The sequence below is a fragment of the Myxocyprinus asiaticus genome, chromosome 4, assembly GCF_019703515.2.
Source record: "Myxocyprinus asiaticus isolate MX2 ecotype Aquarium Trade chromosome 4, UBuf_Myxa_2, whole genome shotgun sequence".
NCBI lineage: Eukaryota > Metazoa > Chordata > Actinopteri > Cypriniformes > Catostomidae > Myxocyprinus > Myxocyprinus asiaticus.
The window spans coordinates 60192310-60216004 of NC_059347.1; the positions used below are offsets into that span (position 1 = coordinate 60192310).

A 23695-nucleotide genomic window follows, 5' to 3' on the forward strand; every position below is an offset into this window, starting at 1 on the left:
TGCTTGGGAGCGCAGACCAGTCCTTCTCCCCTTCGGCACTCTCTTGCAGGTAGCCATCCCACTGTTGCCACCAAATGTCTTCACGAATCCACCCCTGTCACAAAACTAGTTCAAAACTGGATCCACTAGGACCTACTGGGAGATGTGTTAATGTTCGTAAAAACAAATGATGGCTCAACCAGCAGAAGCACATAAGTGCAAGGTGGTATTTATTTACAGTGTGTCAAGAGAAGCAGCAGAATCCAGTCGTGAGGTAAAAACATATATATATATATATATATATATATATATATATATATATATATATATATATATATATATATATATATATATATATATATATATATATATGCACAGTCCACACACACACACACACACACATAACAAAGTAACAAAAGAAATATAAACAACAAATTAAAGTTAAAAAATGTATATCCAAATATACATCCAAACGAAGGTGTATACAACATATACCCACTTTGAAATTGCTCACAGCACCACTGTTGCACGCTTGCCAGGCTTATCAAAAAGCGTCGCTTATGAGTCTGGGCTCCCCTTTTATATGTCCAGACTCCTCCCCTTATGAGACCCTACCATTAACATGTAAGTAAGGTAAGTATATTCCACCATAAGTTCCACATATTCTTATAAATACACAGATAACAATACTATATACAGCCATAACAAACACAACCATAAACAATATACCTGACCAGTTCCCTGTTTGTTTTCCAGGTATATTTACCCCAGGTAACCCACAAGACAACATACATGGATTAATCAGCTGCCAGCTGCACCGTGCTCACGGTGCAACGCAGTACAGTGATGTCATAACTGGCCGCTGCTCGAACACTCGGTTTGGCCGGCTCTGCAACCCAGAAGACCAACTTCCACTACACAACACAGAACACAAAGGGACAAACGAAATAAAACATCAAGTACACTGTAATGGGTGAGTGTGATTTGATCGGGAGTGTGGATACTGCAGGCGGGGAATGTAATAAATGTAATGTCCATGCGCTATCGGAAATGCACGTGCACCTGATTCTCTGATAGCTCAAACAGAGAAAGATGGAAATATAGCGTGGATGAGGTAAGTGTATGTGTTGCCAGTGCTGCCGTTCCCAGCGGTGACAAACACTTTGTCACAATTTCATAAAATAATATAGCTTTTAATACAATTAAAACAAACCTCTTTTTACTGATCTTAGTTTTTTTAAATCACACTCTCTATTATTTTCTCTCATTCTCCTATCTGTTTTTCATCCAGCTGCATTATATTATATCATAGAGTGTTAGACTTTGGACTCAGAAGACCGAGGCTCGAGCCCAGAAATCATGGAAGATGACACGTGAGAAAAGTGTCATAGGAGCAACACAAAATGATGTGGTTGTTTCAGAAAATGTACTTTTCATGTCACATTTGCTTTTAGGACACTATCAGTTAGGTGTAGGTGTTGGATTAGGGTAAGGTTGTCTGTTTTGTTCACCTCTCATTTGCTTTTAAGACACTATTGGTTAGGCTTAGGTTATAAAGTTATGTTTTACTCATTAAAATCTGTCTAATATTCACCTTAAAAACCTTGTCTGATTACGAAACAATTTCACTCACTTTTGGCACTCCCCTGCTGGACATTTCACTGGGAAACGTGTAATGAAGAACGCAATTTCGTTTTTCTTAGCACCTGCTTGAATGCCAATGGAAAACAAACAAAAGTAAAACAAGTTAATGACTCATTAACCGATAAATAGATGTTGTCATAGTGGTCTGTCTGTCTGCAGAGAGATGAAGAAGCTGCTTCATTCATTTATGAAAACAATCCGTCTGATATCATCATTAATAATAACTAACAGTGCAGCAAATGATGCACAAACAGACAGTTAATTTTCTAGTGAAAAATTAAAATGTTTGCATGTGGAAATCACCCTGCCAAAACATGATGCATTACTTGGCCCTGCGCCTGCTATTTATCTGTTTCTCACAAAAGAGTATGTTTGCGAATTATAGTCACAAACTCCCATAAACAGTATCGCTTGCTCAAACGTTGTTTAACGTTACTGCTAAAGTATAGCCATCAGATTTGCTTTAAACAAATTCTTAAAAATACTTCTGCAGTGAGACATTTTTACCGTGACCAAGATTGGCAAAGAATATACTTGATTTAAAGGCCTTCCTTACGATATCATCTGGCTGTTGTTGCATCAAAACGTCAAAAGCCTCATTGTGCAGATAGTGAGATATGGCAACAGGCATAATGGCTGTTGTGGTCTTTTGTTCAGTAAGCAGAGGGGCAGAGAGCGCTCAGCACCACCAAATATACCGCAGGACACAATGAAACCCAATTTCCTGTCATAAGTAATCCGTTATCGGGCGGCTCAGACAGAGTGCACTCATTAAAGAGACGAGATCTGCTGCTTCCTCTACTGCTGCACTAGAGGAGTTCAGCTTTACTTACATTAAATACTACATGAAAGAAAGAGAGAGAGAGAGAGAGAGAGAGAGAGAGAGAGAGAGAGAGAAATCACCCTATAAAAAAAAACAACACAATTCATTTCAATATTTGAGGCTGAACTGTGATATAATCAGGGATTTACAGATAAATGTTGTGCTAAAATTGTTGCTATTTTGCTATTTATGTACATTTACAGGGTGACCCAAAAAAAAATTAAATAAATAAATAAATAAATAACGGGGCCACATGGCAAAAGAGAAGAACCAAAGTTTGCTTCCACTGAAAACTTAGCTAAACGATTTACATATTTATTTGTAGCAAGTTGTTGTTCACAGTAACGTTATTTAGTTGTTTACAAAAAGTCACAGAAGTACACCAAAAATCGTGCAAACGCCTTTGTGCATTTTTAAGATATGAGCAATCAAACATAGTGGCCCTGTTTTTTGGGGGGGCCACCCTGTATGTATATAGTCTCATGATACTCTCATTTTGAAGACTCATCTTGAATTTCCATGAGGTTTAATTACAAATAGGACAACCACTAAAATGCACTAAAATGTGTACTGTATGTGGGCACAGGTCGTGAAGTAGCTGCTCATTTCTTAAGTTGTTTCAAAGAACGTAAGTGTAAATAATGTGTGTTTTTTGTTCTAGTGTTGCATTCATTAGAGCAGATCCCAGCTGAGTTAATCATATACAAACAAACAAACAAACAAACACATACAGTACATTCAAAATAAACACACACACAAACAAAGATTCTCAATGAATAATTAATGAGTCCCTGCTAAGCACACTTCCTAACACATGTGTTTATGCCATATATAGAACTTCAATCAAATGTTTCCCCTGAAAATATTACAGTTTGTGTTACAGAACCTTGTTGAAACACTGCATGAGATCTTTAACCAGCAGGTTTTCAGAAAGCCAGTTTGTCTATTCATTTGAGTCATCAACTATATCTTACAATTTATATCTTATATTAAACATGCAGTATATGTATATGTATATGTATATGCAGTTGTGCTGTATAATTCAGAGAGTTTTTTTAAACAGTTCAATTACTGCATTTAGGCTATGTTCACACAGGCAGAAAAAAATCGTGTTTTTTGGCCTGACTCAAATCGGTTTATGTTTTTGCCGTCTGAAAGGACAAAAGCACATAAAATCTGCTTTTTACAAGCTTGATCTAAATCACCTTCGAAGGTGGTTTGGAATCCGAATGAAATCAGATATTTGTTAATGCATCTTAGTCTCAACAGTTAGATCAGATTTTATGGTTTTTCTTTTTTTTTTGTCATTTGTTGTGTGCAATGGGTTGTTTCGTCAGGTGTTGCGACAAGAACACGCATGCTGTGTTCCAAACGGCATAAATTATGTTTTCACACGGCACTTCGAAGGGAAACAATGATAATGGCCACACTGTGAGATCATTACAAGTTAGTTTTCAATAAAAAAAGACTTAAAAAGTGAGTTCAGAATGGGCATTTTTTTATACCTTTCAGCCCCTCTGACAATGGAAATTAAAGTCTATGAGGGGAACAGGGCATTGGGATGATCACTTCCAAATGAAAGTATCGATATGTCATGTGTTCTATGGCGTAAAAGACTTTTTAACCCTAATGTTGTGTTGCGGTCAACTGACCTGGACTAATTTTTTTCTTTCCAATTTTTTTTATTTTTTTTACTTAATCCAGTTGGAATAAAATTCCTTGACTTTGTTCACAAATGGCATCAGAAGAAACCAAAAATAATTGGACATTTTCTTTACATTTCTGGGGGTTTTATTTCACTTTGTTACACTTGTGTTCCTGGTCAAAAATGACCGGCCATTGGAAATGACTGGATTAGACTACAAAATACAGAAAGATTTTGAGAAATAATACACATTTGTGGATGTGTGTTTACACATGTAACCAGTCCTACTCAACCCACTCCGAGCGGGATTTGAACCGGTGTCTCCGGCGTGGGAGGCGGGCACACTAACAAGTAATAACCCCTAATGTCAGTCACTAGTGTGCCTCTTGACGCCAGGAGAGTGAGGTTTACACACTGCACCAGCTGGCTAACGCTACACTCACACAAAGTCCTTGGACATGCACGCGCGCACACACACACACACACACACACACACACACAAATATAAATACACACATTGTGTGTTGAGCATCCTCTTGTGCATCCTCTTTTCATGTAAAATCTTTGAGGAATATTTCAAGATCTACTTATCATATTATGTTGCATTTGGACTCATCTGAATCAGGATAGTCTGCTGTAAGTTACAATACATCATTGTCTATGTTATATGTGTGTTTTAAGAAGTAATAAGTATAAATTATTTATAATATTTATGTGTGTCAGTGGGAATTTCATACACTAATACTCACAGCAGTTTGGCCTCTGAGTGAAACAAATTTGCTCATTGCATTCTACTAATTGAGACCTTTCCAACAATATATTACAAATGACTATCTCATCTTTTTTATAGTTCCCTATCTGTCACTCACTCAAAGTTGTGTCGATGTAGTGACACTAGGGGTCACTACTGGGAGCCCGAGACACCTCTGGTCTTTGATAAAAGGCCAATGAAAATTGGCGAGTGGTATTTGCATGCCACTCCCCCAGACATACGGGTATAAAAGGAGCTGGTATGCAACCACTCATTCAGATTTTCTCTTCGGAGCCGAACAGTCATGCTCATTGAGCTGAATATTACTGTTCATTCAACTCTGCTGGATCTGATGGCACATTTCAGCGGCTCCTCCCTCCTCTGCACTGGTGCACTGCAGAGAACGCCCCTGGACGCTTCGGCAGAAAAACAAGAGAGTATAATTTCTGAAAGAGCTTTTCCTCCTCTAAAAGAGTATATATTTCTCTAAAAGAGTGGCACACACGGAACGTCTTTTTAAATACGCATCTTTTTAAAGATGCCTTTCCGATTTTGTGTTATTCCTGGTTGCGGTCGTTATCTCTCAACTTCGGATGGTCATGATCGCTGTCTTTCGTGTCTGGGCGTGACCCACACGGAGGCAGCGTTTGTGGATGGTTCATGTTCTCACTGCGAGAACATGACCACGGCAACTTTGCGGTCATGGCTTGCTTTCATAAGAAAGGCTCCCCGCCTCGGTCCTTCAACCTACGGGTATGAGGCCAGCGCGGCTAGCACTGGGGGCGATTTGGGGACCCCAGTGGGATCGTAGCATGCTCGTCTGCCCCAATTGGGCTTCCGGATGAGTTCGCCAGCTCGTCTCACGGCAAGTCTGGCTTCTTGTTCAGAGCCCGCGAAGATGTTGAGCTCTCGAGCGCAGCGTCAGAGTTCGGGCTTGTCAAGTCAGACGCAGAAGCCTCAGCTGGGCTTCCCCCTTCAGGGACGATTGCCCAGTCACAGGCCGATGCCGAAATGATGGACATGCTTTCCCGGGCGGCCGTGAGCGTCGGGTTAGAGTGGAACCCTCCGCTCTCCCCTGAACCCTCAAGGCTTGATGATTGGTTCTTGGGCTCGCGGCGCCGCTCAAAGCAGCCACGCCCCGCTCCAGTGCCATTCTTCCCAGAAGTACACGAGGAGCTGACGAAGTCGTGGGAGGCAACTTTTACTGCCCGGCCCCAATTCCACAGTTCCCCCACTCTCGCTACCCTTGATGGCGGGGCGGCCAGGGGCTATACGGCGATTCCTCCAGTGGATAAGGCACTCACGGTGCACCTATGCCCGCAGAGCACCGCCACCTGGCGCGGATGCCCTAAGCACCCGTCCAAGCCCTGTAGGCTCACGTCGTCCCTGACGGCTAAAGCCTACAGCGCTGCTGGACAAGCTGCCTCTGCCCTGCACGCCATGGCTCTCCTGCAGGTCCACCAAGGCGTTGAAAGAACTGCACGAGGGTAGTTCCGCCCCAGATTTAATGCAGGAACTGCGCTCGCTGACCAACCTCGCTCTCCGAGTGATGAAGGTCACTGCGCGGGCTCTCGGGCAGACTATAGCCACACTAGTGCTCCAGGAGCACCACCTTTGGCTCAACCTGGTCGAGATGGGCGAGGCCGAAAAAACACGGTTCCCTGCTGCCCCCATTTCCCAGGCGGGCCTATCGGCAACACCGTCGAGGACTTTGCCCAGCAGTTCTCGGAGGTGAAGCAGCAGTGGAGGCAATCCAGCACATCCTGCCCCAGTGCGGCTCAAGATCCCACACCCCGTCTGCTCGTCGCCAAGGGCATCCCCCTATGGTGAATGCATCGGCTCCGCCGCAGTCTTCCCCTTCGGCCCGGCCCCAGCGTGGAGCCCACCGCAGGAAGCAGACGCCACCCGTCTCACAGCCAGCGCCTAAGAACCCATGGAGGTCCTTAAAGCGCCCCTGAGACGGGCGACCCAGGGACGAGGGAACCCACTCACGTGGAGCTGGTAGAAAGACCACTCCATCCCCCAGTGGAGGGCCGGGCGGAAAATCTTTTGTTGCCTTTTTGTTTGATTTCGCCACATGCCCAAGTGGCTGCGGTACCCAACAGTTCAGCAAAAGAGCGGCTTCCTTCCTCCCTGGGTCACATACCCGGTGTGTACGGTCGTCACCACGACTACTGTCCACGGGTTCTTTCTTGCAGGATTGACGCTCCAGCGGTGGCCTTTCCGCCCCTGAGTGCCCAGCTGTGTGCCCAAGGTTACCACCACCCCTTTTAGGGACCAGGTGGTGAACCTGCAAGCGCTGCCCCAGGAGGAGGCAGACCCAGCCCTGTCGTCGCTGTGTCCGGTGCGCACTTTACGCATCTATTTGGATCACACGCAGAGCTTTAGAACCTCTGAGCAGCTCTTTGTCTGCTTTGGTGCACAGTGGAAAGGAAGTGCTGTCTCCAAGCAGAGGATCGCCCACTGGCTCATTGACGCCATAACTATGGCATATGTCGCCCAGGACATGCCACCCCCGGTAGGGCTACGAGCCCATTCTACCAGGGGTGTAGTGGCTTCCTGGGCCCTGGCCAGGGGTGCCTCTCTAACAGACATTTGCAGAGCAGCGGGCTGGGCAACACCCAACACCTTTGCAAGGTTCTACAACCTCCAGGTGGAACCGGTTTCATCCCAGGTAGTGGCACGTAACACAAGCGGATAAGCCCGGGATAGCCGGCCGGGTGTATTGCTTGCACATAGCGCCTTCCACCTCCCTTTGAGCTGAAGACGTGCGCCATTAATTCCCAGTAGTGTTCACAAGTTTGTTCCCTGGTTGACTTCCTCCGAGCCCTGTGGCAGTCGAGTGTTCGGAGAGATTCGCTGCTGGCCCAGTACACACGCTAACTAAGAGTCCTGTTCTGGGGTAGGTGCTCCGCATGTGGCGGATCCCTGTAAGGCTAACCCCATGCCATATATATCTTCCGCTAATTCGTTTCCCTGTTGGCAAACTGCGTCTTCCTAGGGCAGAGCCCCTCTGCCCCAGTCTCCATGTTTGTAGTAACTCCTCCCCCATTGGGCAGGATCTACCTTGAAGACTCTCCACATGGTTAGAAAGACCATGTGATGTATCCTTCCACTTAAATATCCCCCCCTCCCTTTGGGCAAGGTGTGGTCTCCGCTGTGTCTTCCCCTTGGGAGGGACACCCCCCGACTAGACATGGCGGCCCAGTCGGATAATCCCCCTTCTTTTTTAGGGAGTGGAAAAAGAGAAGGTGAAAAGAGGCCACGACTGGGTTAAGCCTGTCTCTATCTTTTGGGTAGTCGACTTGTCCCCAAAGGGCCGTTCGACACTCATAACTATGTTGGGGGAGGTTACGTGTCGACCTGGTTTGCTGGCTATGAGGCACACAGTAGTCTGCCCACCACATACCGCCAGTTCACGTAACACAGTTCAGCCAATTGTGGCGTTTCGTATAGGGACCCCTAGTGTCACTACATCGACACAACGTCGAGTGAGTGACAGATAGGGAACGTCATGGTTACTTGTGTAACCTCCGTTCCCTGATGGAGGGAACGAGACGTTGTGTCCCTCCTGCCACAACGCTGAACTACCCGCTGAAATGGCCAGACCTTATATTGGCTCCTCAGCATAAAACCTGAATGAATGGTTGCATACCAGCTCCTTTTATACCCGTATGTCCGGGGGAGTGGCATGCAAATACCACTCGCCAATTTTCAATGGCCTTTTATCAAAGACCAGAGGTGTCTCGGGCTCCCAAGAGTGACCCCTAGTGTCACTACATCAACACAACGTCTCATTCCCTCCATCAGGGAACGGAGGTTACACAAGTAACCATGATATTTTACCAACTCTGAATATAATTGTTGTGATGAAACAGTTCTAATTTGTCAGCAAATTAAAAAGCATTACTTAAGAATTGGTAGGATCCACTATGTGCATTGTTAAGTCCAGATTCTAGGCTTTAAAACGACACCTATTTTTATCAGATCAAGGAAGCAGTTATTAATTTATTATGTAATTATTATTATTATAATATATATATATATATATATATATATATATATATATATATATATATATATATATATATATATATATTTATTTATTTTTTATTCCACAGGGAGTGCCCCTCACTGACCCAGTGAAGCTCAGTTCAATTAATCCTTCTATCAATGAAAATATATATATATATATTTTTAAATATGTTCAGAAAAGGAGTATAAGACCTGTCATAATTACTAAAAAAGAAGTTAATAAAATTATCTAATTCAAAATCTTGTGATAATACATGCAATATGAGTGATTTATAAACAATCATAGTGGGCTGGTCACAGTGATTGGGAACACAATGTTTATTGTAGATTGGTATATGTCTCTGTAAGACTTTCATCCACTGTTGCACTTGTGTATATGGTTGAGTGACAATAAAGGGATTTGATCTGATTGAAACTGTGGTGTAGCCTAAGCCTTTTTGCTGTTCTAAGCTGGTCTTCTAGCCTGAAACGTCCCCCAAAATCCCTATAAAACCAACAAATCAGTCGAACCAATCTGGGAGACAGCTAAGACCAGCAAAATTGCTAAGTATGGTTAAAAAAAAACTTCGGCAGTGATATGTCCAATTTCAGATTTCAGATGGACTTTTAAATGAAACAAAATTTTGGTCTAAGTGGGCAGTTCATGCCAGAATTATCTGCAATGTGGACCAGACATGCACTGATCATCAAAATTCTGACTACTCAAGACAACAGTTTCAAAGTAGCTTCCCAACCCTGTTAATGATCAGACATTCAGGGTGTAGTCAGTCATCTTCATCAGTTCATTTGTGTCTTTGTACTCACCCGTGAGTAAACCACCTCCAGTGAGATGTTCTGTGGTGGAGCGCTGGGCACTGCGAACATAGAAAACACAAAACAACGCTCAATCATCATGATAAACACTGGCACTGTATACTTGATTTGCCCCATGAGACACAAGTCCCCTAATAGCCCTTCTGATAGTTAACCTGTTTCGTTTAGTTAAGTTAGTAAATTGATCTTCTCCCCAGTGACAGAACAGCAGATGAATTTACTTCCTGTTCTAGAGGAACACATCTCTGATTACTCGCTCTCCTGTAACGCCAATCAATCGTTAAATAACCAAATCAGACAAACACTTCCTGTATTTACGTGACTCTGTAAAGGTCATTAGGTTATCTGGGTCATCTGGGTCTCGTAGTTTGAAGCCGTGGTTCACCCAGAGATGCCCGGCAGGGATTATTACTAAAAGTGTGTGTTCAGCAGAAGTGTATTTGACAAAAAGTCCACATCAGCATTATTAACACTGTACAGAAGTGTTTCGTATGCTTAAAAACAACATGAAACCTCATTCACAAAACACCTTACTTCCATACAAAGACATATTTAACTGAAACAAAGTATTAATTGCATAATAATGATTTTATCCATCAGTATTTGATTGGTTAATATATTTTCTGCCTGTGTGGCTATGTGAGAAGGACACTGAAAGTGTAGAAAGCGTTTTACATTTGTTAAAAGAAACCTTTTGGTAACACTTTCCAATAAGGTTTGATTTGTTAACATTAGCAAATGCATTAGGTATCATAAACGAGCAATGCACAATGTATATTTTAAAGCATTTATGAATATTGGTTATTGTAGTAACACTTTCCAATAAGGTTCCATTTTTTAACTTTTGTTAACAACATGAACTAACAATGAACAATACTTTTACAGCATTTATCAATCTTGGTTTATGTTAATTTCAACATATACATATAAGCTGTATTTGTTAACGCACAATGAACTAACATGAACCAGAAATGAACAATTGTATTTTTAGTAACTAACATTAAAAACGATTAATAAATGATGTAAAAACATACATTGTACCGTTAATGTTAATTGGTAAAAATACAATTGTTCCTTGTTAGATCATAATGCATTTATTTGGATGGATATCACATTCACACAGGCTACCGTAGTATATTCTGGGTTACTTTAATAGTTCCATGGAACTACCATGGTACATATCCAAACAAATCATGGTATTGCCAATGAACATGTATGGTTTTACCATAGTTTATATTTTGTCTTGTGCAAGTGTGGACATCAATTCAGCTGAAGAGGTGAAAGTTCATGATTTTACAGAGCAGAATAGAGTGAGTGTGTGCGTGTGTGTGTGTGTGAAGAGAAATGGCATCACACAATTTCATTAGTGTGTCACAAGGGCTCTTAATTAAGCAGGAAAGGGTGTGTGTGTGGGGGGGGGTGGCTTCTGTAGCACTCTTCTAATGCAACCTGACATGCAATAAATCCCCACAGCTTTTTAGAACCAACTGAAGGTAATGCAAACAGACAATTGGCCAATGAGAGAGAGAGAGAGACACAGAGAGACAGAGAGAGAGAGATAGTATGATGGGATGTGTTGGTGAGTCACAGCACATCTGAGCAGCATGTTAAGAAGTCTCACTCTGTCACACACACGGCTCCTTTTCTCTTCTCATAACCTCTCTTAAAGTGCTCGTGTTCCACACTTTAGCATTTTATTCTTCCCTGAAGTCGCTTATAATGCCAGTCAAGGTTTCTCGTCATAGTTTAGTTTGGTAGGCGATGATCTCACTATGTGTAGCGCTCACCTACTGTCTGCCTTTCAGCACATCGGTGAGGATGAACATCACATAATTCACATTCATGTCAGAAATTTAAATTCCTGTAGAGAGAGGACGTGAACACAAAGAGAAGTCATCTTTTTTTTTTTTGTCCTCAAGTTGTCAAAAGAATGATCTTGGCCTAATTGTTAAACTTTTAATGACAAAAAAGCTGAAGCACCAGGCATTTCTTGCTTTCAAATGGAGTGTATCGTGGCAACTAAACATTTCAAACAGTGTTTTACTTGTGAACAGAAGCGACTCGGATCATTTATACACTCTATATGTACGTAAATGACCTCTGTTCTGATGCTTTTGACATCATAGACGAGAAGTGGAAATGTGGTCTATTTGGATTGAAGAGGAAGTTAAGTGTTCAAAAAATACAGTACTGTACTGTAGGTCTACATAATACATCAAATTGTGTCATTTTAAAATAACAAGGGGAATTCTGTTTTCCATCATATGGCTTTTCCTTAGTATTTTGAAATTAAATTGACTCATCAAATTAAACTCATCAAAGAACTCTGTAATATGGTGAAGCTGAGAATGTCCCAGTCGGATCTGACAGGGAACTGAGCACAACAGTCTGTTTCCAGAAGTAAAAGTCCCATTCATTTTCTCCATAGGGGAATTGATTTTTAACAATAGCTTATAAACCTTTAAAGACAGATCTAAAGTAAGGTCTGAGGTTGTTAAGTAAGGGATAATGTACAGTCAAGCTGGTTGTTATCACAAAATAAACCCTGAGAGGGTGATCAGCCTGAATGAATTCATTTTGTGAAAACAACTGGACGACTGTACATTATCCTGCTTATTACATGGCTACTAACCAAACAAATAAATACATGGACATAAATATATTGATTTGTGTTGAAATTATGTAATTATCTAAGAAAAAATAAATGGCTGAATAGCTGAAAGTTTGTGTTGGAGTTCTGTTGGTGTTTATTTTGTAATTAATTACCGTTCGGCTGCTCATTATGCATGTTATTATAAGACTACTTGCCAAATAAATAAATAAATGCACATGAAACATTGATTTGAGTTTAAATAATTTTATTAGCTGAGATCGCACAATGATCTGAGCAGTAGTAAAGAAGGCATGCAATACCCGGATGAGTGGTCTGATATGTGGATGTGCGGTTGTTACTGAGAAATATCAGACTGCTAGATGGCGCCATTGACCATTCAGAACTGAGTATTCCAGAGAGACGTTTTATAATCAATGGTACAGTATATGCTTCTGTTGTATATGGTTAATTTGTAAAAATGAATTTTCAATAACAATTGCTGATGAAGAACTACACTTCAAAAGAGCTCTGCAGCTCCGCCCACTCCCATGATGCACTGTGAATGCCACAATCGAGGCGCTCTCCCTACACTCTCAAACTACTTATATACTTGTAATCATCTGAATATTTTGCAACAAACTTAAAATATACTGTACGTATAATTAACAACTTTAAATCCATAGTTTTATAATTTTTTATTGTTTTTTATTTGGTTACGTCATTTGCAGTGCATCATGGGATTGTAGTTCATTCCCTCATTCAAGACGTTAAGTACACAGTCTTGAATCTTTGCACAATTGTCTAATTTTCAAATACTATTTTGCTTCAAAACAAAGTTTGTAATGTTGTGATTCACCTCGTAGCTGGTTGATTTGGTTCATGGCTTACATGCAGGGGCATATTAGCGCAAGTGCTTATACAGGCTGAAGCCCAGGGGCCAACAACTTCCATGGGGCCCAGCGGGAGGAACGTTTATATGCTTTCAGTATGAGATGCGGTTGTTGATATGGTGACAGTGCACAACCGTTAAAGGAATCCCCCCCCCCGTGCTTACATGGCTTACTTCTGAAATCAAGACTGAAATCAATAAAATGGATGGGCACTGTTGCACTCTATTTTGCAACTCTCTTTCTTTCTGTGATGTCATTACCATCAAGATACCATGACTTGAACAGAAGATTCTCTTGATCAGAGTACTTGCATCACGTCAGCTTTTGAATTCTCACATTAATCAAATGAGAGCCGTGTGCTTCAGTGATATATCTGATGATGATTCGACGAGCTACATCCAAACAATTCAAGCTGGCGGATTTTGATAAGAACCAGAGCGACTGAATCTTTGACAATTACTGCAAATATAATTGTGAGGTTAACAGGTAAATCAATATCCTGATGTTAGATATCTAACGAGAATGGTTGCTGTGTAATATAACCTCAATATCACACCGAAACACTTACAAGGTGTCAGGCGGTTGGTGTAATAGATTTGCCTTCAGGTAAAAGTAAAGGGACTGGAAGCATATTAACTTTGGAAAACATTACAGCTCACCCCAAATTCAGCAGAAACCAGAGATGGAATATTGGCCCAAAACAAACAGACTCTGTTCCAAATTCTAGTGAGCTATCTACCTAGACAGCATTTTATTGCATCAGAGGCATGTGTGTGGGAAGGGGTAGGTGTCCTCTGTCTCTCTCTTGGGACGTCCCTCCACTCTAATTGAATTTGCAGGGAAGAAAGGGGCTGTTTTTGTGTGAATGGAGACGCAGTGGAGCTTCAAGTTAGTAAACCCCATATCAAATATCTCACTGTCAAACTTGAGTGACACCGCGTGAAATTGATTGCGCTTCAGATGTAATGCAGACTGTGCCGAAAATCTAATGAGACATCTATTAATGAATAAAATAAAACTCATAGTAAAACCCATCATTAATTTTTCATTAACTTGATTGCTTATGTAAATATTTTCCGGACGTATTTAACACTGTGACCACTTTAAGAAGTGATGGACGTATAGATGAAGATATCTGACAAAGAGAAATGAACAAATTCATCTATCAAGACTTTTAGTGTAGTAACATTCTTTAACAGTGAATTATAAAACTCATGATTTTGGTTCGGGATGCTGATTGGTCAATACAGTGTGTTACAGTCATGTTAAATAGGTTCTAAAAACTGGTTCAAGATCAAGGGTTTTCAAATTTTTCATGTATACAATGTGAAAAAACATTACATTTGTGTGACATTATAAGACAACATGTTGTTTGCAAAATAATTGGTTGTGACGAGGAGGAGGGTGTGGCCAGGCCGTGATTGAGCACAGCCGGTGCTGAATCAGCTGATCAGCGGAAGAGCGAGATAAAGGGGCGGCCGGAGACGGCAGTTCGAGAGAGAGAGAGACGCACGCGGCCACGGTGCATGTGTGTCTGTGTCTTTATGTTGTTCATTTATATCATTAAACTTTATGTTTACTGTTCAGTGAGTTCCCGCCGCCTCCTTGCACGCCCTTTATTGTTACAGTGGTGCTGAAACCCGGGAGGGAGAACGGATGCGCTGTCGCGGAGTCCTCGCCGCTGCCATCCGCCAGAAATGCGGCTGTCTGCCTGGGGACAGAGGAGTCACTGCCGGACGCCGAGAGCCGGAGGAACCACTGCCATCCGCCGATGAAGGAGAGGAACGGTTCCATCCACCAGGGACCGGAGAACTCGCTGCCTTCCGCCTGGGGAGGAGCAAGCTGTTGTCCACCAGAGGACGGAGGAGCGGTTGAGGACCGGGGCGAAAGCGTGTCCGGGAGCCAGTGAGCAAGTTTTTCTCTCTCTCCTCTCTCTCTGTCACTATGCCTCGCTCTTTCCCTCTCCCGTTTCCCTCCCCTCATCTCTCCCAGGGCTCCAGAAAGGCGGGAAAGACATGCCGGCAGACAGAGCCGGAAGGGCAACGCCTCCCCTCCAGGAAGAGAGAGGAGGGGAGTGCGTCATGCCGAGGGTTTCCCAGGCCTGAATCGGGCGATGGAGGAGTGTGACGAGGAGGAGGGCTGGGCCGGGCCGTGAAGACACAAGCCAGCCCTGAATTGGGCTAATCAGCCGGGAGGGGGATAAAGATGAGCCAGAAGCGCCAGTTTGAGAGAGAGAGAGAGAGACGCACGCAGTCGCGTTGCATGTGTGTGTTTGTCTTATGTTTTATGTTGTTTTAAGTTCATTTATATCATTAAAGTTTATGTTTACTGTTCAGTCGGTCCCCGCCTCCTCCTTGCCCGTCTTTATCTGTTACAGTGGTGCCGAAACCCGGGAAGGAGGAGGGATGTGCTGTCGCGGAGTCCTCGCCATTGCCATCCACCAGGGGAGCAGCTGTGGCCATCTGCCGAGAAGGGGTGGAGCGGTTCCGTCCGCCAGGGGCCGGAGGACTCGCTGCCATCCACCGGGGGAGGAGCGAGCTGACGTCCGCCAGAGGAGAGGTTGAGGACCGGGCGACAGCACGTCTTGGAGCCAGCGAGCTAGTTCTTCTCTCTCTCTATGTGTCTTCACTCGCCCTTTCCCTCTCCCCACGCCTCCCCTCGTCTCTCCCCCCAGCTTCACAGGTGGCGTGGTGGGCCACCGGCTGACAGAACGGCCGTAAGGGCAGCGTCTCCCCCTGGAGATGATGGGGGGGGGGGGGGGAGTTAGTCAGACCGGTGGCACCCCAGCCTGAATCGGGCGGGGGAGGAGTGTGACGAGGAGGGTATGGCCAGGCCGTGATGGAGCACAGCCGGCGCTGAATCAGCTGATCAGCGAGAGAGCGAGATAAAGGGCAACTGGAGACGCTGGATCGAGAGAGAGAGACGCACGTGGCCGCATTGCATGTGTGTCTGTGTCCTTATGTTTTATGTTGTTTTAAATTCATTTATGCATTAAACGTTTATGTTGATTGTTCAGCCGGTTCCCGCCTCCTCCTTGCTCGACCTTTAACTGTTACATTGGTGTTAATGTTAAATTGTACAAAAGACCAAAGGAAATGATTAAACATCTAGAGAACATTTACTTTGTATTAAGTTGACTGTGTATCTTTGTATACTCACTATTAGAGTACTGTTAAATGTATAATCAACTTAGTCTCACAGAATGAACGTTACTATAACTACATTTTTGCAAAGTGACTTTTTCGTGCCACGTTCTACGTTTCGTAGCAGTTTCCTGGTGGTATTAACACTAGAGGTGCTACAACAACTGTGCGTTTTATTCACTTTCACACAAATCATGACTAAAATGGCTGATTATGACTTTATAAACACTTATTTTTCACACTATTACTCACAGACTTCTATGATATAAAATCAAAACACATTTACTCTAACGCATCATTTGAAAAACGATAAATTTTACGGAGTGTCTATTTGCACCACAATAGTCTGGTGGAACCACAGAAATATACAACAAGCTAAACATTACGTTTTGCTGCAGTGGCGTGTGATTGTGTACTGTTGTCCTAACGACTGCAGTATGAATCCACATTTTGTCCCACTCTTTTTCCCCATCCAATTTCCTATTTCCATTCTTAATATTTTCTTTAATACTACTTAAATTAATAGATACAAATTAATATAAATGGTAATTTCATCATAGTGATTTGGTTACGGTGAATGTCGAGGAATGCAGAGAAGGGTTTGATCCGGAGGAGGGTCTGTCGATCGCACTCCTTCCCGCGGCTCGGCATCGCTTATGTGTAGATTTCATCACAGTATTACTAATATTGTAGTAACCATGTTTTTTGGCAGAAACCATAGTTTTAATGCAATTAACCATGGTGTTAGTACAGTAATATGGTGGTAATATAATAACCATGGTTAATTTTGTGGTTACTGTAAATTTACAAAAAAATACCATGGTGAAACCATGGTTACTGTAGGTAAGGTTATTTTTTCTAAGGTACGGTTAAGGTTAGGTTTAGGGGTTAATGTAGTGTGTCTGTGGGACTCTAAATAAACACAAACACACTGCAGTGATGCCCATACTGTATGTTAGTATTTAAATATGGATGCAAATAATATCTGACACTATTTGCACCAAGGTGCAATTAGTATCTACCTTTATTTGCACCAGGGTTGGGGTGCAAATATATCTGCCACTATTTGCACTAGGGTGTAAATAGCATTTACAATTATTTGCACCAGGGTGCAAATAGCATCTGCCTACATTTTAACACTTGTATTACAGACTCACCTACATTTACACACTTGTTCCAATGTGATTAGCTTGCATGGTAGCTCACTTGATAGAGTGTTATACTTTAGACTCTGAAGACCGCGGTTCAAGCCCAGCCAAACACACAAACTAACACGTGAGACAAGAGAGTGTCACTGAAGCAATTCAAAGTGACTTGATTGCTTCAGTAAATTTGCTTTTTATGTTGCATTTGCTTTTTGGACACTATCGGTGTTTTAGTTTACAAAGTTACGTTTTAAAACCTGCATCTAATGTTCACCTTAAAAATCTCGTCTGATTACAACGCCACTCGCTTTTGGCACCCCCCGCTGGACAATTTAATGGGAAACTGCAGCCAAACGTGTAATGAAGCACGTGATTTTCTTTTGCAAACATTTTCTCAAGGTCACGTAACTTTCATACTTAAAAAAAAATAAAAAATAAAAAAATAAAAATCTCTGAAACTTTCCACAAGCACCAGTTTGAAAGCTATGGCCTGCACATGCAAAAATCTGTACCCATTATCTATTACACTGGTTAACAGTAAAGTTCAGTAATCTTACCATCTGACAGTGTAGTGATGAGCGTGTCTTCATCGGAGATGCCGGGACCATGTCGGTTCACCGCCAGCACTCGTAAAGAATACTCTGTGAATTTCTTCAGCCCCTCCATCCTGTAGCTTTGACCGACCACCTCCACATTCTGACAGTGAGAGAGATGAATATCACTGTATGAAGAAGAGCATTAAACATTGAATCTTTCCTCTGTATTTGGTTTAACAGCACAACCTCAGGCGCGCTCATGTTTGTGTTCTCTTTACTGTGCGGGGGGATTTATGCTAATTGTGCTGCAGTGCTAAAACACACTTGGCATGAAGCCGTCACTTTGCTGAGCACTTGGAGAGAGCAGAAGTGTTAAATATTTATACAGATATGAGGCCTTTACTGTAGAATATGGATGTGAATGCTTTTTTTGGAACTGCATCTTTGGCTGTTGAATCATCTCACACTGTTTTGTTTTGGGGGTTTTTCAGCATCTGAAGGCATGAATACTGTGTTTTTATAGACTCCATGAGCTCTGTTTTCGAGGTATATAAAGCTTCCTTGTTGCAAGGGCTAAAGCCCCCTCATAAAACACATTGTTTTCCTTCAACTGGAGGAATAGATTTGTTATAAAGAATATTCACTTCATTGACTGATCCAATCAAAATGGAGATTCACTTATAGAATACTTGAGTTGTCATGCAATGCCAGATGTGTTTAAAATGAACAGTAATTTTCTGTTCTGAAGTGGTTATTTTACATAAGTATTATCTTAACTTGTTACTCATAAAAGCATCTTGCTGTCTCAAAAGTAATTACATTAGTTGACAATTTTTGCCTTGTAACTATTGCCCTTATAGCTACACTGTACAGTATTACTGTAACCCCCCGAAGGGTCATTTAAATTAATTTAAATCCAAACAACCTTCCATTATTATTTCTATCCATACAAATCATGTTGCTCCATCAGTGTTCAATAAAAAGAACAGTATTTTTTCAACCTACAGTATATACACTTTTCAACCAGAATAAAGGTACATTTAAAGCTTGCCTTCAGCCCCATTGTGCCCTACTTGTGCCAATGCCTACTGTAATCATGATTGATAAATGCATCTCTGGCGTTATCAGCCGAAGCTAATGAGACTCTGTGTTAGAACTCAAGGTATGTAGATCAGTATTAAACATCTCTTTAATGGAGCAGATGTTGGAATGAAGGCGCGTTTATTATCTGTCTTCTTCAAGACACTGTGATGGTGACAGACTCGAGCAGAATACATGTTTGAGGATGATGTTCTACTGTACGTGTTAGATGTTTCTGTCGCTGTCAGGAGAAATGACAAGAATGAAAAGTGAAACAAAGCCTTCAGTCACCAAGATCTTTCTTTGAGCGCTTTGTCCCCTGTCGTCAAGATATTATCAAATAAGGACAACTTTGCAAAAGAGAAAATAAAATCAATTACATTTTTACATTTTTCAGAAGAAAATTTGAGCAAAAGGTGCCCTTAAAGATGCTAGGGTGTTCTGGGTGGTCACTAGGGCGTTGCTATGTGGTTGCTACGGTGTTCTGAGTGGTCAATAGGGTGTTGCTAGGTGGTTGCTAGGGTGTTCTATGTGGTCGTTAGGGCATTGTTAGGTGGTTGCTGGGTGTTCTGGGTGGTCGCTAGGGCGTTGCTAGGTGGTTGCTATGGTGTTCTGGATGGTTGCTAGGCGGTTGCTAGGGGTGGTTGCTAGGGCATTGCTAGGTGGTTGCTAGGGTGTTCTGGGTGGTCGCTAAGGCATTGCTAGGTGGTTGCTAAGGTGTTCTGAGTGTTTTTAGCAGTCAGATTTGATAGAAACATTCATCACATATTCAAAGTTCAATATGTTCACAGTTAGTGGAAAGAGAATGCAAACAACATGAACATCTTATCACAGGTTTAAAACTCTCACCTGCTCTTTACCGCTTGAAGTCTCGGTCCACAGCAGGCGGTAACTCTGGACGGGGCCGTTGGCGTGTGCTGGGGGGTCCCACGAGGCCTGGATGGAGGTCGGGGAAGTCGCTTCTGCTCGGAGGTTTACCACTGGACCAGGAACCAGAACTGCACAAACATACAGACACACAGGGACGTGTGTGTGTGTGATAGTGTTTATTGACATCTCAAATGGATAAAAGGATAGTTCATCCAAAAAATTAAATCTGTCATCATTTACTCATTTACGTTACACGTACGTATTACTCTGCCGAACATCTCGTTTTGTGTTCCACAGAAGAAAGACAAACAGGTTTGGAACAACATGAGGGTGAGTAAATGCTGATGAAATTTTCATTTTTGGGTGAACTATCCCTTCAACAGGCATTTATAAAACCTTAATGTCTTCCCAACATTCATGCGTTCAACAATTTTGCATATAAAATCTGCATAAATGTATTAAAGCTCATTAAAATGTCTCATGTTTAAGAATTTTTCATTTCAGTGTTTTTCCTAATGGTCACAGAGGGCATTGAAATTTTAAAAGCACATTTAATCCACTAACTGAATGCTCGCAGCTGCTCTACATGAGTCAGACACGCATTACAGCCCATAGTAACCCAACCTGAGGTCAATCAATAATCATGCTGTAGTCAAGGTCAATTTCCTGTTTGTATATGGAGCAGGTATAAAACACCACATCACAGTCCATTAGACTGCAGGATGTGATTCATCAATACTAATAAATTCTCTGTGTATAGTGTGATAATCTGTGGGAAATGTAGAACTACAGATCTGCCCGTCAGGCAAAGAAAAACACATTAAATCCAGCACATCTGGGAGGAGAGAGTCTGTATGCAAATTAGTTCTAAATTTAAAACACTTTTCATAAAAGTGTATTTCTCTTTCAGGGGGTTTGAATGGAGGGCTTGCACTGACTGAAATCTCATCTGTAAGTGGACAGAAAAGGTCAGACTGTTCAAGCCTCGCCACTCATTCTCCATTAGAAAGGTTAAAGAGCGCGTGTGTGTAATTGTGCCACCTTTATGCTATAAAGAAATACACTTTAAATGTCTAACAGCATTTTTAAATGTCTAAGTGGTGTAACCGTCCAAGGAGAGTGAAACAAATGTAAAGATTCATAAAAGGTTGAAATTCTTGAAAAAGGAAATGCAAGAAGTTTAAGTTTAGTTTTTATTATATTTCTTACAATAATAAACAGCGAAACACTTTTGTTTTGAAAAATAATTAATATTTGAAATCTACCAAATCAAAGTCAGGTGGTGTAGCAGGTCGCTATTCTGCTGTCAAGTGACAGAAAAACATAAAACAGAGAAGAGTCCTTTAGACCCTCATAACTGTGTGATTTCACCCCACACTTCCTGTAGCACTTGCCATAGATGTGGCTGTCGTGTCGGGCACTTCTCACACACCTTACAGTCTAGCTGATCCCACAAAAGCTCAATGGGGTTAAGATCCAGAACACTCTTTTCCAATTATCTGTTGTCCAATGTCTGTGTTTCTTTGCCCACTCTAACCTTTTCTTTTTGTTTTTCTGTTTCAAAAGTGGCTTTTGTATATGTATATATATATATATATATATATATATATATATATATATATATATATATATATATATACATATTTATTAGGGGTGTAACGGTATATCGTGGCACGATACATCGCGGTTAAAAAATTTGACGATACGCATCGTGGAGATTGGAGTCCAACCAAATCATGAGATGAGTGAACCGTTACACCCCTATATATATATATATATATATATATATATATATATATATATATATATATATATATATATAACGATCAGCCACAACATTAAAACTACTATTATTACTATTAAAACTACTAATATTGAGTAGGTCCCCCTCGTGACAGCGCCAACCCGCATAACAGAACAGCATTCAGAGATGATATTCTTCTCACCACATCTGTACAGAGCGGTTATCTGAGTTACCGTAGACTTTGTCAGTTCAAACCAATCTGTCCATTCTCTGTTGTCCTCTCTTATCAACAAGACATTTCCGTCCGCAGAACTGCCGCTCACTGGATGTTTTTTGTTTTTGGCACCATTCTGAGTAAATTCTAGAGACTGTTGTGTGTGAAAATCCCAGGAGATCAGCAGTTACAGAAATACTCAAACCAGCCCATCTGGCACCAACAATCATCCATGTGATTATCTAATCAGCCAATCATGTGGCAGCAGTGAATAAAATCATGCAGATATGGGTCAGGAGCTACAGTTAATGTTCACATCAACCATCAGAATGGGGAAAAAATGTGATCTCAGTGATTTGGACCATGGCATGATTGCTGGTGCCAGATGGGCAGGTTTGAGTATTTCTGTAACTGCTGATCTCCTGGGATTTTCACGCACAACAGTCTCTAGAAATTACTCCGAATAGTACCAAAAACAAAAAACATCCAGTGACCAGCAGTTCTGTGGACGGAAATGCCTTGTTGATGAGAGAGGTCAACAGAGAATGGCCAGACTGATTTGAACTGTCAAAGTCTATGGTAACTCAGATAACCACTCTGTACAATTGTGGTGAGAAGAACAGCATCTCAGAATGCTATCCTGAGATGCGGGTTGACACTGTTTTGGGGGCATGAGGGTGATCTACACAATATTAGGCAGGTGGTTTTAATGTTGTGGCTGATCGGTGTATATATACATCAGATATAAAATATTGTCTAAGTAGGGTTTGGAACAGGGCTTACTGTATGTGTCTTCATCAATGGGGATCACTAATGAATCCACTCCTTTAAACCTTTCACCATCACAAGTTATGTGGACTGTATGGTCGTGTTGCCTTTTGTGTACTTACGCTCAGGTTGTGTGGACAGTCTGATGACCTCTGAACTCTCTCCTGGTCCATGCTCATTGTAAGCAATGACTCTGAATGAGTATGTGGCCTCTGGCTTCAGATTATTCACCGTTAACTGCAAACTCTCCACCTCAGTCACATTAATGGAGCGTTCCCTACAGCACACACACAAACTCTGTTAGTACAGCAGTTTTAGGACACAGCTCATAATAGTACATGAAACAGAATATTCACTGTGTGAAATAATGTAGTCTGGGACTTGATCTGGTCCCTTGGGATTTGATTGGATCGTGAAAAGTGGGCTATGATATTATATTATAGTTCTTCTGCAGGAATTCTGCAATTAAATATGAATTTTCAAAAAAGTCTGTGTTTGAAGGTTTATAAGTTATTGTTAAAACTCAATTTACCCATGTAGAAAATGAATGGGATTTTTACTTCTGGAACCAAACTGTTGGGCTCTATTGATAGGACTATAACAAGTTTTTGCTATATAGTTAATAATTAATAATAATTCCTTACATTTATATAGCGCTTTTCTAGGCACTCAAAGCACTTTACATAATATAGGGGAACTCTCCTTAACCACCACCAGTGTGCAACATCCACCTGGATGATGCAACGGCAGCCATAGTGCATCAGTACACTCACCACACACCAGCTATTGGTGGAGAGGAGAGAGTAGAGTGATGTAGCCAATTCAGGGATGGGGATTATTAGGAGGCCATGATTGAGAAGGGCCAGTGGGGGAATTTTGGCCAGGACACCAGGGTTACACCCCTACTTTTTACAAGAAGTGTCCTGGGATTTTTAATGACCACAGAGAGTCAGGACCTCAGTTTAGCATCTCATCCAAAAGATGGTGCTTTTTTACAGTATAGTGTCCCCATCACTATACTG

The 23695-nt window shown here is 41.8% G+C and overlaps 1 protein-coding gene across 2 annotated transcripts in view; it reads right to left on the reverse strand.

Annotated features, from left to right (window-relative positions):
* LOC127439993 (netrin receptor DCC-like) overlaps window positions 1-23695 on the reverse strand; it is a 330771-nt gene that overhangs the window by 83940 nt on the left and 223136 nt on the right. For both annotated transcript variants that reach the window (XM_051696333.1, XM_051696334.1), the window contains exons 9-12: window positions 22796-22950; window positions 19927-20075; window positions 18019-18157; window positions 9682-9731 (exon numbers count right to left, since the gene is read on the reverse strand). In XM_051696333.1, the coding sequence (XP_051552293.1) occupies window positions 9682-9731; window positions 18019-18157; window positions 19927-20075; window positions 22796-22950 (493 nt within the window). The remainder of the gene's footprint in view (window positions 1-9681; window positions 9732-18018; window positions 18158-19926; window positions 20076-22795; window positions 22951-23695) is intronic.